The sequence below is a fragment of the Xiphophorus couchianus genome, chromosome 1, assembly GCF_001444195.1.
Source record: "Xiphophorus couchianus chromosome 1, X_couchianus-1.0, whole genome shotgun sequence".
Classification (NCBI taxonomy): domain Eukaryota; kingdom Metazoa; phylum Chordata; class Actinopteri; order Cyprinodontiformes; family Poeciliidae; genus Xiphophorus; species Xiphophorus couchianus.
This window is the reverse complement of record NC_040228.1, coordinates 6,287,840-6,306,274: the sequence shown is the minus strand read 5'-3', so window position 1 is coordinate 6,306,274 and position 18,435 is coordinate 6,287,840. Positions and strand designations below refer to the sequence as shown.

Sequence of the window (18,435 nt, the reverse complement as noted above, 5' to 3'; positions counted from 1 at the left end):
TCCTGGAATGGAATGCATCTCGTCCATTTTTATACATGATCTACTGAGTTGGAGAATTAAGTTTGAGCTTCTTTTTTTTTTTTTAAACACCCAGATTCTTCCATCTTCTTTTACCCGATTTCTCCTGGAGCAGAACTGTTGTGTTCAGGAACACGGGGTTCCTGAACACAACAGTTCTGTGAATATCAGCTCTGAGGATGGAGGTCGATCTCCTCCGGGTGGGGGGGGGGCTCTCTGTGGGCCGGGAATTACGAGATGAACTGTGACCTGTGCTAATTTGATAACGACATAATAGGATTAATTAGCTCACCTTGACTCTGAATCTTAATAATCTGCAGGGTGGGATCGGATGGGTAACGAAGTGCTTCGGTTTCCACCGACATGCTGATGGAGACCAGAGGAAGCCTCCCCGATAAACTCCACCTGTGTTGCTGCATGTTCTAAACGATTTCGTTGAGCTTTTTGTACATCAGATGACATGTTTTCTGAGGGACCAATGGATGAACTGAGCGTCCTTGAATCCAAACGTCAGAACACTTTAAAGAATGACTGAAAAATGAATGAAATAAGACCACGATTTTTATTAAATATAACGCTGGGTCAATCTGCTTACTGTTGCTTCACCACATTCTTGTAAATATGTGTAATTATTAAAATGATACTGGTTTTCCGTGACCTGGCTCCGTTCTTGTTTGATTTGCAGGGAAATGAAGCTCCGGCGTTAAACGGCATCAAAGCTCATCACCGCTCCCTACGTTCACACAGCGAGGGAAGAACCTTCTTAGATCATCCTCTGAAATTTTCATCTGTCTACTAGAATATTCATGAATCTGCATCTTCACATGATTGGGTCAGCTTAGTCCAAATCAGTTCAAAATGTAGGCCGGTGTGCTTGAATGTTTTTTTGATAGTTTGTACATTTTCAGGGTGCTGAGAAAAAAAAAAAAAAATCACACTCACTTCTTCCAATCTGCATCTTTTCTACATAAATGCTGCCATAACTGGCATATTTCTGCAGTCACAAGTTCCACTGAAGAAACCTAAAAGCCAACGCAGGCGTACAAAGAACATCCCAAGGCCTAATGTATGTTCATCTACCGGGACAAATGAAGTAGCATTGATACAGTTGTGTTCAAAACAACTGTTTATTTCTCACATCAGTTTGAAAAGAGAAACCTGAAGAGGCCGCGCTGCCTTATGCTCAAGATCCTCCATGCGAGAATTAATTGTGTGATCTGGAAAGGTTTTTTTGTTATATAAAATCCTTTCCATATCCTTTGCTTGAGAGTTTCCAGTCTTTTTTCAGCTCCTGCACCTAAATGAACAATCATTCATTTCATTCCAATTCACAACAAATCTCTTCTCAAGGCTTTTTATGAAAGTTACTTTAATTCATTCGCACAATTGATCTCGGTTATCAAACGGCGCTTTTAGCTCAGTTCATTATTCAAATTAGTGGAAAAACCCAGCAGGGCGTCGACTTGCAGTATTCACTCCTGGACGTAGACAATTGCTTGCATTGAGTCGATGACTTGATACTCCATATGTAGCAGCAGCAAAGAGGAAAAACTCCCTTTTAACAGGAAGGAACATGCAGCGTAAACAGAACGTGGCTCTGAGGTTTGACAAGACAGAACAGAGTCTCCCCTAGAAAACACCAAGAACTGATGTAGGAGTAGAGATCAGACAGAAATGCAGCCGGGCCAGAATGATTTGCTTGATGTTCGGGCTCCTGGTCGGGCTTCTGTGGCATGTGTAATAAATTCAATGTTGTCGTAACTCGTTCATTCAAATGCATGTTTAAGGTCGCAACATCTTAACTGGACGAAAGTCACAAACTGACAGCTGGAGATTCTCCTGCATGTTTTCTGACGCGGATCTGAATTCATGGTTTGAGGCGGGATGTGACGCCACTTGCTAGCTTTTCTGGCCTACTTCATGTTGTCAAGAAGGTTCTATTTAAGTGGCTAGTTGATTCCACAGGTCAAGCAGAATTTGGGTCTAGATGCGGCCAGTAAACCTGAAACAGGAAGGAGAATTTATCACACTGATATCTGACAAAGATTATTTTTTCCCAGTTGATAACATCTGTTTAGCATGTATGAAAATACATTTCAGCAATAAAGCAGTTCAAAGTGCTTTACACTATAAAATCATGCTACAGCAGCCATTTATAAAATAAAAGCACTTTGTCAAATGTCATCAACTTTATTCCTCCTCTTCGAAGTAACTAAGTAAACGGGTTTAATTTATTAAATCCTTGATTTAAAGGAGCTCAGTGTGCAGCACAGCTCGACAAGCAGCTCTCGCTCAAATGCAAGTATAACGAATCCAAATCAGTCCGGTTCAGACCCAGTTACACACACAATGTAAAGTAGGACAATCGAACTCCATCGATCACATGACACCGAGTGGTAAAAAAAATAAAAATAAAAAAAAGACGGGCCTGGCTGATTGCATCAAGGAAGTCCTCCTGAGGCAAGCATGTGGCGCCGCCTCCTAACGCCACGACGGCAGGACTCGATCCTGTTGTTTGGAATGATTTCCAGTTCGGTAATGGTTCCCAGCAGCAGCGCTGAGCTCTGACCACTTGTTCTCCATGTGAGGCAGATGATCTGATAAAAAAAAAAAAAAAAAAAAAAAAAAAAAAAAAGCACCTTGCAGAGTCAAGTTGCCAGTTGATGAGGGATCACAGAGTAAAGCTCGCCCGCATTTCCTTCACATAAAACGTTCACCGTGAAGCGCGTCACACAAAACAACGCTTTCCAATTACCCAGCCAATTACCTTGATTAGCAGGAAGGAGGCTGATCGCTGTGAACGCAACCTCCCAAGATCCGAATCACTTCTTTACAGATAATCCGACTTCATTTTACCCTGCTGTGTACATTTCCATAGCAGTGAATTTTTTAAATATTTCCGGGAAACACACTTTCTTCACTGTGTTCAAAAAAAATAAATAAATAAATGATGCGAACAATGATCTACTGCATTAAACCATTAGGACCAACACAAGTCCTAAGCCTTTTTGTACATGAGGTAAATGATGAGTGCAGTGCATATAAAGTTGTTAAAGTTTTACTTCATGTGTTCACACCACATTAATATTGAGTGTTAGGCATCTTCTATGTACAATGGAAGGATCATTAAAATTATTAGAGAAATGCGATGAAAACAAATTATTGCAGAGCAAAATTGCTACAATTTAGCAACAAGCAAATAAAAAAACAAAACAATGTTAAACAGCATAAACTTCAATGAAATAATATTTTCATTGAAAAATATTATTTCACAAATTGTGTTAGAAGACTCATACTGACCATGAAAACTATTGCGATAGTAAATATTTTCATACATAAATTACCGTGTAGAGACCTGGGGAGACTCTTATGAAATGAAAAGAAAACCTATCTACACGCTTCAGAAGAAAGCTACGTGAAATATAAATGTTTTCATCCAACTAAACTTATTTCTTGCATTGCATACTTCAAAATGTTCGAATTTAGTCAAGCGCAGAATGGCAATGACGATGTGCAAAGCTCACAACATGCTGATTCCAAGGCGTCTGCAGAAGTGGCTCAAGATTAAAGAAACAGATCAGTAATGAAGAGAAAGATTTATTTAACCCGTCATGAGGATGATGGGAGCGCCATTGACTTGCATGAAAGTGTTTTTGGTGCGACAGTTAAGGGATAAAAAAAAGAAAATAAAAAATTCAGGACAAACGTTTTAAAAAAAAAATGGTTGTACCCCATGAAACATTTGTGTTTTTGCCTTTGACAGGAATTTAAATATTGTTTATTTCTGCTAGTTTTGTCTTCTTTTTTTTTTTCAGTTTCAATATTTATTATACTAAGCATATTTATTTTTCACAAGGCGAACCCAAAGACATCCAGAAAATATTCTGTGGAACGATGAGACAAAAGGTGAATTTCTTGGGAGGTGAGGGGTCGTGTCGTCTCCATGGCGGTCGTGAACTCGCCGTTCATCCTGGACAACCGTCCAACATGGCTTAAATCAAACATTCATATTAAACTGTGGATTCAGACAAATGATGCCGATTCTTACAGAAATCCACTCCAAGGTGAAAGTATAAACAGGCTACAAAAAAATGTCTTCACACCGGTTTGTACCGATTGGGTTTAAAGGCTGTTACCATGGTGACAAAACCATCCCAACACTGGAAGCTGACCCCCTGCACATATGTGCACCGAATTTCTTTTTTTTTTTAAGAACATATTCCACTCTGAGTTTCATCAAATTGGAAAAATACATTTATATGACTGCAATTACAGATTCAAGAACAAAAATCACATCTTTTAAATTTCTCTTCTAAAAAAAAAATGATTTTTTTTTTTTTTTTTTAAATGGAGGAGTAAAACAGAGGTTGAAAATCTCCAGTTTTACAGATCTGAAATGTGTAACATGAGCTTGAATTTATCCAATAATAGAACAAGTGCCTCATCTCCTTAGCTCTGCAGGCGCTGGGCCTGAAGGACTGTTCAGCTGCTTTCCCTGAGCCTGGACTTCAATACAGATAATTATGTTTCCTGAACCAGCTGTAAGTGGGTCAAAAAGCTGAAAAAAAGCCAAAGTTTCCTTTTCAAAAGTCATTTAGAGAAGAAGAAACAGCTACGAGGGGCAAGTCTCATCAGATTCTCAGTTCAAGTCAAAGCCCTCTAACTTTCTCCCAGCTCTGACCCTCTGATACGCGAGTGTTCAGTCTACGTCAGTGGAGTAGATGACTTGACCGCGCCCTCTTCCAGCTGACCGGGTCCTGGAGTGTGTCGGGGCATCTGGCTGCCTGAAGCCCCGGGACGGCCGCCAGCTTCCTGTCGCCTCACCAGGTCATGTCCACGCTCAGCTCAGAGAGACACTGGGCCAGGTGGCCGTCCTGCTCCGTCTGCGTGAACCTGGAGGGCCAGAAAGCATCACACTCAGAGGGACGAGATCACCAGGAAGCTGCCAACTAGGAGAAAATAATAATAATAATAATAATACATTTTGTCCTGCAACACCTTCTCAAAAAACTCTAGATACTTTATCTCTAATATTCCATGAATCTAATGAAAGAACTGAACACTTGGGTACATAACGCAGGACATTAATCACACACTGATGGAAACAGGCGAGTATCTGAGCTGTGGTGAGTGTGAGACGGGTCGGTGCGGTCAAGGGTGTGTCGGCGTGTCCCGTTTCTGATGTGACTGAAACGGTGTCAGACAGGATTTCTATTAGTATTTGGAGCAGAACCCATGGACACCAGCTGGGGAAGCTAAAAGAACACATGGTGACCGTAAACAGAGCCACTAACGTCCGTCATTAACTGACCAGAATTTACTACGAGAGTCGTAATAAAACCCTGCAGAGACGTGATGGACAGTGAGCCGATATAGTTTTAATGACCGTCTTTCAGTTGATCAGACCTTTGACTCTGGGGGGTCGTCGTTCCCAGAACGCTTTAGTTGGAACAAGTCAGACAACATGAAGGTTTGGACCAAGGACTCATTACTCCCATCACATCTCATCAATAATGAATCCTGCAGCATAGCTCAGCTCAATAAACTAAGAACAATTCATTTCAGAGATTTAGATGGAAATGTAATTGTACTTCATGGGAATACTCTCCGGATTTGAGTTAATATTACAGGAGTCAGAAAAAGGATGAGTGCGCAAATAATGAGGCGTGTTCAATGCACCCACCCCAACAGGACGACTAACACGCCAATCATGAGCAGCATCTTCATCCTCAACAGGACGTTTCGACCACAATGTCTGACTTTTACTTTGAATTTACTTCTATAAATCCACCGACAGCTAAAATCTACTGGTTATTTAAATGCAGCTCAGAGTTTGCCTCTGAACTTTAGCTGCTGCAGGACTTCCTGCTGCGCCGTCCTGATTCATCCGGCTCACCCAGACCGAAAACTCTCGCCTGGTTTTTCTCTCGGGACTTGATCCAATGGGTTTCCCCGCACACAGCAGATTTTTACTGGTAAGAGTGAGCCTGAACTAAACGCCGACACCATCACTCAGTGGTAAGCTGCACTGTTAAGATTTAGTCCCACGTAGTCGGCTTGTGTGTATATGTTCATGTTCGACTGTCATTATTTCGCCGTTAGTCCTCTGCCACTCAAGAGGACTAACGGGAAAGAATGTTCCCTTTTCATTTTAGTGTGAAAAGAAGAGAAAGTGAGTGATGAGCAGCTCTTACCCAGAAGGGAACACATGAAGACACATGGGGCAGCTCTCCAGAGCTCCTACTTCATGTTTGCTAGCATTCTGCACCACCACCGTCTTCTCCTCCTCCTCGCCACATGGAGAAACCGGTGGGTTGGAAACCTTCAGCGACTCGGCTAGAAGCCGTCTGCTCAACGGTCCGACCCTCGGCTCTCCTGCTGAAGACGGAGCTGGCTTCTCCCAGTTCTGAGTCCTGCTGAGGGATCCGGGAGGTTCGGCTTGCTGTTCAGGACTCTGTCTGCTGTCAGACGATGGCCCTTTGTCAGGTGACTCTCCAGAAGGCCTGGTCTGGACTGGGGCAATCTCCTGGGGAGAAGACGCACTCTGAGGGTCTGATGGAAGTCCCTGGGTGAGTGGGCCGTCTTCTGGAAAGGGAGGAGCATCACTGAAGAGATCAATCGTCCACTGCTCCTCTACCTCTGGTGTGGCAGGTCTCTAAATAGAATTTAAACAAAACAAAAAAAAACTAGTCTTATTAGGTCTACAAAATTTAAGACAAGCTATCTATTGCCGTCATCATTCAGGCAAACACACCAAAAACATGCAAAAATGATCATGCTGCCCTGAGCCCACTGCGTCTCGATTGTTTTCATGAAGCAGTCGCTGGGGAGACCTCAGCCAATCAGACCACAGAAGCTGTATGGTTGAAACGCAAACCAGTGACAGAGCAACTCGTCTACTTTCCATGTCTTATACTTCTGAGTCACAGGTTGTTGCTTACAACGGGTCGCACTGAAACATGTGAATAGAGGAAGCGGAGTTCAATTGGCAGTGACGACTGTGATTGGCTGAGGTGTATTTGTGAACAAACAGCTCAAACATAGAGATTAAACCCACAGCAGGGAAGTCTTCAAGGGGAAACCCAGCATAGAAAACACTCCTGGATCACCTCTCTGTCTTTTTTTGTGTGCATCTGCTCGGTCTTGTCAAGCCCCCTGTTGGTTTTGGCAGACGGCTGGTCCGACCGAGTCCGGTTCTGGATCTACTGGAGGTTTCTTCCTGTTAAAGGAAGGGGAGCTTTTCCTCTCCACTGTCGCTACACGCATTCTCAGTATGAGGGATTGCTGCAAAGTCAACAAAGACAACATTTTGTCCGCTGTTGCTACATCATCCAGGAGAAGTCAATGCTGCATGTCAACGACCTGCTGGGCTTCCTTAGATGGAAAACCTGATGCACTGTTTGATAGAGGATCCGTTGAATTATGCTTCCAGATGACATTTGTTGTGAGCTGGTGCTATAGGAACAACCTGAACTGAAGTGAACTGGTGCGTGTCTGAATTTGGACTTTTAACGCAGCACGTTGTTGAATATTTTTGAAGAGAGCAGTATTCTCCACAGGAGCAGCTTTCGGTAAACTTACCGCAGCAGGAGGAAGGGGAAGATCAGGAACCGGGTCCCAGAGCTGGTTCTGCAGGTGCGGCAGAGCAGACATCAGTGTGAACGCCCACAGGCTCTCCACAGCGGGGGGCCGCAACACGTTCCACCATGCTGCTGCTGCTGCAGGCGGCCGACACCTGAAAGCAGCTCACACACTCTGTTCCTCAGCATCACCAAGCTAACTGAGCTCTTTCTTCATCAGGCCCGACGATGACTACTTTCCAAAAAATAAAAAAATGAGACACACTGCAACAGATTTTTTAAGTTTTTGGAGAAACAAAACAAAACACACAAAAAAAGGGACTAATTTTAATTTGTCGTCTTCCCCGTTACAAAAAAAAAAAAAGATTTTCATTGCATTTTTAATCTAGGCATTAAATTATTTATGAGGCTCCTCTTTGATCTGGTGCTCTGTGACTCCTTTTGTAAAATAAGAGAATTTAGAAAAAGCGCAAGAGAGAGAGAGAGAGAGAGATGTTGAATATCTTCTGAATATATTAAGAGGAGAAGCTGAAATCTGGCTGCTTTGCAGAAACAGAAGCAGGTTGGAGCCAGGTGGAGGTGACAGACTGCCACTGGACCAAACTTCAAACTATAATGGCGCATTTTGGACTCTTGTCTTTTTCAATGAACTGGAATTTGTGCCCAAATCCAGAACCTTCTGAAAACAACATGACTGACGCAGTTCCGTCTTGCAAGCTTTCGGCACTGTAAAAAGGTTCAAGTAAATAATTCTGAGACAGCATCTTGTAAGGAATCCATTGTTGCCCATTAATGGCATAAAGCAGCAGCCAGGAATGCCTCTTCAAATGCTCATGATCCACAGTTTTCTAGACTGAGCAGCCAAATTAATTGGAAAGAAGAACCTTCTAAATATTTTTCATTTTTTTATTAATCCTTCAGCGATGGATTGAACTTTACTACTTGGTGAGCTGTACTATCCACAACAAGCAAAGACTTGTTTCCTGGATGGTAAAGATACTGAACGGCTTTTTCTACACTTGGCAAACCGAAACCTAGTTGAAGGTTCATTATGACAGATCACAATAAACCCAGCCCTCAACAATAAATAAATAATAAAAATAAATACATCTTGGCATATTGGTGTGCTTTAGAGTCACTAATGTTGCAGTGATTTAAAATGATGGATTAGTATCCCGATAAAAGAAAGGATGGAGAGATATAGCTGAGAACACGACAGACAGAAAGTAGCTCGAGGTTTCTGCTGCTGTATTTCTGTTGTCTCTGACGCTTAACATGTCAGGAAACTCATATAACCTCCCTTACAGAGTGAACCTGAATGCAACATGGCGATTAAAACTCATCCGGAATAACCGGCCAGCAGTCCGGTGAGCCAGAAGAGTCGGAACGGAGCATGTTCCGGTTCCGGAGCATGCCGTAAACACCCGAGACGTTTAGTTCGCCTTGGATGTTGTTCCTGCTGAATGTCCGTAAAGAGCCTGACCTGTCAGGATGCGCCGCTCCGCCTCTGGACGGCGGAGCCGCGCCGCTCCTCTCCGCGGTTCCTCGGGAACCCAGTTCAGACTTCGGCTCCTCCACGGAACTCCTCTTCCGTTTCAGCTTAGACTTTGAGCCGTTTTCAGCCATCTCGTTTCGTTGCTTCTTGGTTTCCGCGCCGAACTTTGAGAAGGGCTTTTCCGGGGTTATACGTGCAACGTCATTTAACAGCACCCAATCAGAAGCTTCAGTAGTTTGTCATTAAAGATGGCCTGTCCAATCAGGTGAAAGTAAACCTATTGCGGAGAGGCAGGCCGGAAGTAAACCTACTGATGATGAATTTAGGCCTGGGCAGCGCTTCAATCGCCTCTTATTTCCTAAAAACTCATTCTTGACTTGTCATCTGCTTTGTTTAACTCTCAATGAAGTCTGAGAATTTGTAACAATAAATGTTCCAGGCGGACTTGGCACATTTATTAATTATCATCTCATCTTAAATGTGAACAAAACATCCCAGGCATGTGCAGAGGAGATAGGCATAGGGGGGCTTGAGCCCCTTCCCCCTTTATCCTTAATGCCCCAAGTGTATTAAGGATATTTTTTTCAATTACTGAGGGCAGCAGTCTGGCTGAGGGCATATGCATCAGAAATGTGTCTGTTGTAAAGCTTGCTGCTGTTGGCTTCTATATTTTTGCTTTAATAATCTATATCAGGGATCCTCAGTTCCAGGCCTGGAGGGCCGGTGTCCTACAGGTGTCTCTGCTTCAACACACCTGAGTCACATAATGAGGTTATTAGCAGGACTCTGGGGGGCTTGACTGCACCGAAGAGGTAACGCAGATATCTGATTGACGCATGTTGAACCAGGGACACATCTCAGCACTGCCAGACGCCGGCCCTCGAGGGCTGGATTTGAAGACCCCTGATCTATATGTCAATGCTTTTGATAGTCTGCGTGCATCCAGAATTGGAAAAAGTTCAAATCAGATTTATTTATCTTCCTTTAAACAATGAAATCAGATGTTATTCTCCACCTTAGCATGCCAGTGACACCAGCGGAACGGAAGGAAGCTGGACTCTTGACTTTCAGAAAACGGAATAGTGTTGCTCAGCATGTAAACTAAACTTTGCAATTGTAATGCAATCAATGAAAGGATTTGTGATTTGGTTGTGCCTTAAAGCAAGAAACAGCAGGATAAGCAGCGTTCTCTGTTCCACAGTTTGATTGTACAGTATCATTTAATCCCTGACTCTTACTTTTAATGCTCTAACAAAATTATGTCAGTCCTGCACAAGGATTTCTACTTAGCGCAAAGCACAGCAGGTTACATCATGCAAGTATGCTAACTGTTATGATGGGGCTTTGTTCCCTCTGCAAGGACACACGTAAAGTGGAAAGTTGAAGTCATAGTGTTGGTGGGACTTTCTGAGTCTTTTAAGCTTTTGGCCAGAGGGACGACCAACGGAGAGCAGCTGTAATTATGCAATGGAAAAAAAGACAAGGGAAAGCTGGAGTGAAAGGAAGGAAAAGAGAACATCATAGAAATGAAAGACAGGGGAGAGGAGGGGGGGATAATGTGTGCAAATCTTGAATTATGTTTATGTTTATGGTTACTATTCCTTCCTTTTTCAAACTTCTGCACCATAACCTGAGGACTGCAGCGAGGCGTTTTCTGAACTGACCGTATTGCACAATCTTTCTTTTTGGGTCACACTGGGGGAAAAGCACAAAAGCAGAGGACTGGGCCAGGGTTGTCTGCAGCGCTACACTGGGAAAAATCCTGCTGGCGCCTGGAAAGAAACCTTACATCACACGCTGCAAGTGATGCTGTGTTGTCCCCTGCTGTCATGGAGACCAGGGAAGTGAAGATGCCTCTGCAGAAATTGCAAACGTACCCGCTGAATGCAGAGGAAAGTGAAAAAAGACACAGCTCCATTTATCTTTAGACAGAAAATTGATGCATAACAACTAAAATTAGGTCTGCAGCCTCACAAAGACTCTGTCTGTTTGTTTGTTTGTTTAGTCAATACTTAAAAAAAAATGAAGCTAAGATCACAAAATTTGACAGGCAGAAGCTAAGATTTTAGCACTAATGAAATTATTCAAAATGGTAACAATTAGGTGAAAACTATATTAACAGACCTTGAACGTCCCCACATTTTTGCACAGTCAAGCTGTACATCTCAGTAGGTTCTATGTGGATTTTACAAGCTAGGCAAACACAAAGTAGTTAAGTGGAAGGCTGAGACACATTGTTTCAAAATCGACGTATCTGAAAGGTGTGCCTCCTGAGCCCATCGTTTGTAGAACCACCTCTTGCTATAGTCAGCTCTTCATGTCTTTTCTTGCCCGTGTCCACCAGCTTTGGACATCTAAACAGCTCAACCACAGTCAGACTAGAGAGAGAGTATCTTTAAACATTCATTTTCTTGTTTTGTCTGACCTTTGACTAGGCCGTCCTACCACCCGGATATAATTTGATGACAGCCATCCTGGCTGTTTGTTTTGGGTGGTGGTTCTGTTGGAAGGTGAACCTCCACCCTGTTCTTAAGTCTTCTTATCAACTCTGGCCAGGTTCCCTGGCCCTGCTGAAGAAGCACATCGCCACCCAAGCGTAGGTGATACTTGAGCAAATCACTGTACGTCTCTCTGCACACCCTGTCGAGCTGTCCAGAGACAAAGCAGCAAACACTACCAGATGTAAGAAAGATACATACTTTTAAAATGTCTGCAAAAATCAAGCTAAATTATTAGAGAAAAATGTAAAAAATAAAAAGTTGCAGTAGCCTGGTTGCATAAGCTGCACATCCTTTTAAATACTTCTATTTATGTTTCAGTATTCAGTCTTCTGAACTCCACACCTTACCGTCGGTTGTTGAGAATTTGATAAACCTTAAATAAAGTCCAACTAACCTTATACAATTACCGGTATTCTTATATTTGCTAATATAAAGCCACAGTTTACAGAGCTTAGAAAGCATCAAATGGATCTGAAAGTTATCCAGTAAGAGAAGATTACAACTAAAGCATTTTGTACTCACTATGGTACACTGAAGACTGTCACCAGTAATTGGACAAGTTATCAGACAACAGGGACAAGACAGACACTGGATATAGTCCCCCAAACTGGGTCATGTTTGAATATGAGACTTTTTCAAGCAGTCAACCACAACGGACACAAATAGGAAGTTTTTTAATATTTATTGGAAAGATGAGTCTTTTTTTGGACAAGAAGAGAAAAGGTGAGTGGTTGTCATTATCATTAAGGTAAGTATTATCTGGAAACTTTGACTCGGGCTTCTTACTAGAAGCTGGTAAGAAAAGTGTTATGACTGGTGATGTTATGGTTGGACCAGCATGTAGACACAAACTCAGAGTTATTGAAGAACACACGACGAAAATTATGGAAATACTCACGAAATAAATAAACTGCAGGAAAACAAGACATTCACATAGGTGATAATGGATTAATCACGAAAATGGTAAGGAAACCAGAGGAGCTAATCAGAGAGAAGTGGGCGCAGCTGTGAAAAGCGCAGGTGGAGGTGATGGATGCAGACTGACAGTCTGAGGGAAGGTGAAAGATAAACAGAGAAACTAACACCGGAAAAGAATGACACTCATGTGAGAGAACATAATCCAGAGCGCAATGGGACGAGTCAGATGAACAACAGAACCACGACAAAAGGACTAAACTAAAACGGAAAGATCCAAGAGCGTACATAAGGAGAGGGATGACAAAATACCACGAAACACAAACACCTGTGGATCATGACAGGAGCCCCAATCCCCCCAAAATATCTAAATCCTGAAATAAAAGTTGGATGAGAGTTGAAAGTGGTTAGGCCTCAGTGGAGTTTCATCAAAGCAACAGAAACGGTCAATAGAGACAAAAAGGACTTTTGATTTTAGAGGAAGGAAGACTCCTGACGAAGTCTACAATGTAGGATCATAAACGTCTGCGGATGGACAGAGGTTGGAGAAAGGCCAGTGGGGTCAATTAGACCTTTTATTGTGGTGCAGGTGGAACAGCCTGAGGCATGCTCATAAATGTGTTTAAAAAGTTATTTTAGCAGTTCTATTTCATAAGGAATTTTGGTGATATCAACAGCAAATGACCAAGGAAATCAGTCAAGCACACGTGCAGACCAGAGTAAGAAATCCCTACACTTGCTAATTGTTCCAGATAAATGCTCCGAAGTGAAGAAGATGGCAACCAGGAAGACGGGAGAAGAGTGAGAGCTGACAGTGAAAAGTGGAAAGGGAATGGATTTGAGACTGAGGCATGAGGATTGGATGTTTGGATTTATTTTATGTAATCGTTGGATTAGGTGAGAGAGAGCACTAATCCGACCTGCTCACAGTCCTGCCGACATGACGGGCCGATGAAAAGATGAGCGAGGCTCCCAGGAGACCGAAGGAGCTGCAGGTTGTGTTCTACGTGCGACTTTTATTTATATATACAATAAAAGTCGCTGCTCACAAGCAGCAACAGTTTCAGGTAAATTGCCCCAGCTGTGCTTCAAGTGCTCACTCATCTCATGTGATCAGATGTTCGGCACGCTACAGTCATTTATGATGCCGTTCAAGACTGAAGTTGAGTCTCTTAAGAAACAGGCCGGAATGAACCTTTATCACAAGCGCTTGACGTTTCTCTTGCTGCGAGCGCTGCAGCAAGAGTCTCCTCTGTCCTCCATATGTCTTGACTGGGCAGTGTGGGGTTAATATGACAGCAGCTTCAAATAAATCTGAAAAGAAATATTGGCACTAAGGCGAAATATTGTCACGAAAAAACATAATTGTTCTGAAAATATCTGAAATAAATGTACTGAAAAATGTTGTATTGAAAGTGAGCCTAAATTGAACATGAATTACGATGAACTGAAACTCAAAATACATACAGTAAAACAAAAACCTGTCTTCACACCATTTGTTTAAACTGTCAATGTGATCCAAATCAACTTATAAAAACTGCAATACAATTTGAAAGGTTTTTTACAAAATAATGAACAAGGGGCAGTATTTAGTCAATTCAATCCATTCATAAAAACAAATTCAAAGTGATTTACATTTATTTCAATTATAGTTGCAGAAACTCTCAGATTTAGTTTATCAAGTCAATTAGTGAAAAGGTTTAGTCAAAAACAAAAACATTAACATACTGTCTTTGCAGCAATCCGTCATGTAGCGACAGTAGAAAGGAAAACTACCCTTTCACAGGAAGAAACCTTCAGCAGAACCAGAACCTGACTCAGTCTAAGCGGCCATCTGCCACAGCTGATCCAGGAACACTTTCTACGTTAAAGAAACTGTAAAACGTTAATGGCAGCAGCAGCAGCAGCTCTTCAGTGGCCTCGGCAAGGAAAGAAACAGCTAAACAAACAACCTCTGAGGCTTTAGTACAAAATCGATGGGATGAAAAACAGAAGAAAAAACATTGGTGGCAACAAGGTTTTATTTTAGAGACCGCATTGGCCAAGTCCATCATCTATAGAGAGAGAACATGAAGTTATTGGCAGCAATAGCTCAGCTAATGGTCCTTTCCAGGAAGGTGTCACAGGTAAGCGTAATTGCTGGGCTAGGTGTAACTTTTATAAAGAGAAAACCAGAGAGAACATAAAGGAAATGGCTTCAATAAGGGCAGATATGCTGCTCTTGGCCAGGATTCCCTTGAGAAAGAGGTTTTTAATCTCCATGAGTTTTTATCCTGGTAAAATAAAGGTGAGAAGAGAAAAAAATAACAAAGATGAGAAGAATAATGAGCGAGTACTAAGAGAATGTAACAAAGTGAGAAAACGTTCAGTTTGTCCTCCAGCAGCCTAAGCCTACGTCAGCATAACTACAGAAATAACGTAGGATAACATAAGCCAGTCTAACTTTTATCTTGATCAAAAAGGAACGTTTTAAGCCTTCTCTTAAAAGTACACGGGTTTCTGCCTCACTGACTAAAGCTGGGCGCTGGTCAAACAGGCAAGGAGCCCGAGAACTCGCTTCCTGTTCTACTTTTCGAAATTCTGGGAACCAGCAGTAAACCTGCAGTCTGAGAGCAACGTGCCGAGTTGAGATCAGGTAGACCAATCAGGTCTCTGCTATATGATGGAGGTGGATTATTAAGAGCTTGACTATATGTGTGAAGGAGAATCTTAAATTCTGCTATAGATTTAACAAGAAGGCAATGAAGGGAAGCTAAAACAGAAGAAATATTATGTCTTTTTAAAATTTTCATCAGAACTCTTTCTTGCTGCAGCATTTTAGGTCAGCTGAAGGCTTTTACATTTGTTGGACTTCATAATTCCAAAGAATTACAATAGTCCTGCTGAGAAGTAACAAATGCTTGGACTAATTCCAAAAGTGGAACTATACTGTTTAAATATTTACGGTTCTGGGGGAGAGTGTGACCATCTGAAGAATAGATGAGCTTTGCTCTAAACTCCTTCACTTTCTGGCCAACAAAAAAAAAAAAAAGAAGATTTTTTTCATTTGTAAACATTGAAAAACCTTCCACACTTATCTTCCTCCATCACTTGAGAGACAGCTCAAGGATTTCTATTTAATCCATTTTATTTCCCATTTCAAAGGTCTTATCTTTTTTTTTTAATCTGATTTGACAAAACATGAAGGATGAAAAACTGTAAATAAACATTTTGGTGACTTATTCACAAGACTGCTATGCTTTCAGACTGAAACACAAGAGTCCTCAGATAAACTTTAAGTCACCATTGTTTCCCGATTTTTGAGCTCACCTAATTTAAGCTACAGCCACCGACTTTAAAAGGAAACACAGAGTACACGTGTAGGCTGCAGATATATACATTATAACATGAGATACACAAAAAAGACTTTTAGTTAACTTAAATGAAACACTTTGAAAAATGCTTTTTCCAAACAGTACCTGTAACAGGCTACTTTTTTTTTTTTTTTTAAAGAAATTGGTCATTGTCTTCATCTTCCTCCTGTGCGCTCCTCTATTAACTTTCTTAACAATGTTTTTATCAGCAGTAGCTCCTATAATGAGCCCAATTGGTGCGCAGTTCCATCAGATGTTTGCTAATTGCTGTTAGCTAGTCTGAAGGAGCTGATTAGGGAGAGTCACGAGGGAGGTCTGCTCTCTGTCTGTCTGTCTGTCTTGCAGTTCATTGGCAGAGATGAAGACTGAGGCTTGGTCATCACAATCACAGAAGCGTAAGGAGAGTGAAAACAAAGCATCAACAGCACACGAGGAGAGGCTAGCACAGGGGCTCCATGTTGGCAACATTACATGAAACATCTAAAAGCAGGGTTGGCATTCACTCTGCTGTCTGGCAGCTTTGGCCCAAGTGGGATGAGAAGCCTGAAGGCACAGCAAGTTTTGCATCACACTTTCCTCCATTATCACCAAATCTCCACACAGACAGCTGCAGGCCTGACTTTACTGTCTGTCGCTGCCAGAGTTAATCGCAGTGCTTCGTGCCAGCACGCAGACTGAACACAAAGCATGTCTGATCATTCTTCCCAGGTCAACTGTTTCCTAAGTCATATAGGAGGATTCTGAGTGTTTTCAGAAATTGTTATATTTAGGTGTTCTTCACGAAAGTCCTTTTATGTTTGTTTTTTCATTCACATAAAATTGGAATCACTTGTTATTTTGTATATTTGTATTTAGAAGTTTAGAAAGGTTATTTTTTATACTTTCCCCCCTAATTTTATCTTTCTGTTCTATTCAATTCAGTTCAATTCGGCATATTTACACAGCGTCCATTTGCAACAAATGTTGTCTTTTAAGGCCCTTTACGAAAAGTAATTTTGATTGAATTATAAACACATTCCAAATGATCCTCGTTATCAAACTGTACAGTTTCACATTACCATTTCTTTCTATATATTCATGATGCATTGACATGATTTTCCTTGGGTCATAAAAGCAGTTTATTAAACAAAAAAGAAACAAATACGCAAAAGCTGGTCTCAGTGTGCTAAAAATTACTTGGCTATTGCCATTTGATTTGCTGTCAGCCAGCCAATCTCTTAAGTACATCAGCTCTTCTCCAAAATAATCCATCCTGTGAAGCAGGGAAACGCCTTTAGAAAGCATCAAGAGCTAATGATTAGCATGACCTTTAAAAGATCAAAAGGAAAATGTGGTAGTTCAGAAGCAATTTACTGAACATAAAACTTTTGCACCACAGGCTGTTGAATCTCAATATATCACAGTTTCTCTCAGTTACTTTGGTGCATTCCTCAAAACAGAATTGTAATTCTCAAAACTACTTCACTTTCATAGTTTCTCATTCCTTTGAACAAGTTATAAATGCTACTTCCATGCAAACTATTATGCATAAACTGTTGCTTTTCTTCCTACATTTCCAATTGGCATGTTGTAATTACATACATCTGCTGAATTGCCTCGACCTCCACAACATTTAAGCATAAGTTTGTCATTTAAGTTTTAACATGCAGAATGCTTAAATGGGTTGTCATGAGATGTCAATCATACATTTCAATTACACTTTTTTCTAAATCTGTCCTGACTGATAAGTTGCTCCCAGGTGAATCCTGTAATCCCAATTACCAACCAGTTTTCTGAAATAGTTCAAAGATGCATTTCATGATCCATCAACTGGGAAGTATATGGCGTATGTGTAGAAAACTCACTGTTACATTTCTGACAATGGAAGGATGGGGGGGAAGAAGAAGAAGAAGAGTGAGGCTGTGGTGGAAGAGTTAGGAGGCAAAACAGGAGAAGAGGCAGAGGAGGTTGAGGAGGTTTGACAGGGGCAGTCACTCCAACATCATCAGGAGACGACACGACAGGATGCTGATGGAGTTCCTCTCATCCTGCTCTTCGTTCCTTAACTTCATTGCAGACTTTCTCTCAGCATGGAGATGAAAAGCATAGGAAGAATACCCTGTAATCCCTACAGCACTGTTTTTCTAGTTTTTCTAAAGGAGGTTGTCCTTTGTTCCCATTTCAACGTTAGCTTGTTTTTCTTTGTTCTTTAGAAAAATACATGGCCCTGGCTGCCCTGCTCAGTCTAATAATGACTGAACAGATTCTCAGTTTCTCTGCTTCCATGATGTTAAGACAACAGGCCCATGGTAAGGAAGGGACAGGATTAAATGCACCCTCTATCAAATTATTGGCATGACTGTTTTTTGCTCAATAGACACTTGTTTGCTTATGAAACGATAGGTCTGATGTTGAAGTTAGAAAAATTGTCTTTATTTTTTATTTTTGTACATGTCCTGGCAATAGCAGGAAAACACCCTCCTCGCCCCCAAACTCAGAAATGGTTCGGCTGCAGAGAAAACTTCTGACTTTAATTTTACCAGGCTGCCTCAGTGGTGGACTTAAATGCCCGGTTCGCTACATGTAGACTGAGG

The 18,435-nt window shown here is 41.6% G+C and overlaps 2 protein-coding genes across 2 annotated transcripts in view; both read right to left on the bottom strand.

Annotated features, from left to right (window-relative positions):
• Positions 1-18,435, bottom strand: part of bcas2 (BCAS2 pre-mRNA processing factor) — a 624,479-nt gene that overhangs the window by 571,445 nt on the left and 34,599 nt on the right. The window lies entirely within an intron of this gene.
• LOC114142457 (Fanconi anemia core complex-associated protein 20) lies at positions 42-9,354 on the bottom strand. Its single transcript, XM_028013754.1, has 4 exons — positions 9,082-9,354; positions 7,600-7,753; positions 6,213-6,673; positions 42-4,911 (listed from the first exon to the last, which is right to left on the bottom strand). Exons 1-4 carry the CDS (start codon positions 9,222-9,224, stop codon positions 4,839-4,841), a joined length of 831 nt encoding a protein of 276 aa, XP_027869555.1. The 5' UTR covers positions 9,225-9,354; the 3' UTR covers positions 42-4,838.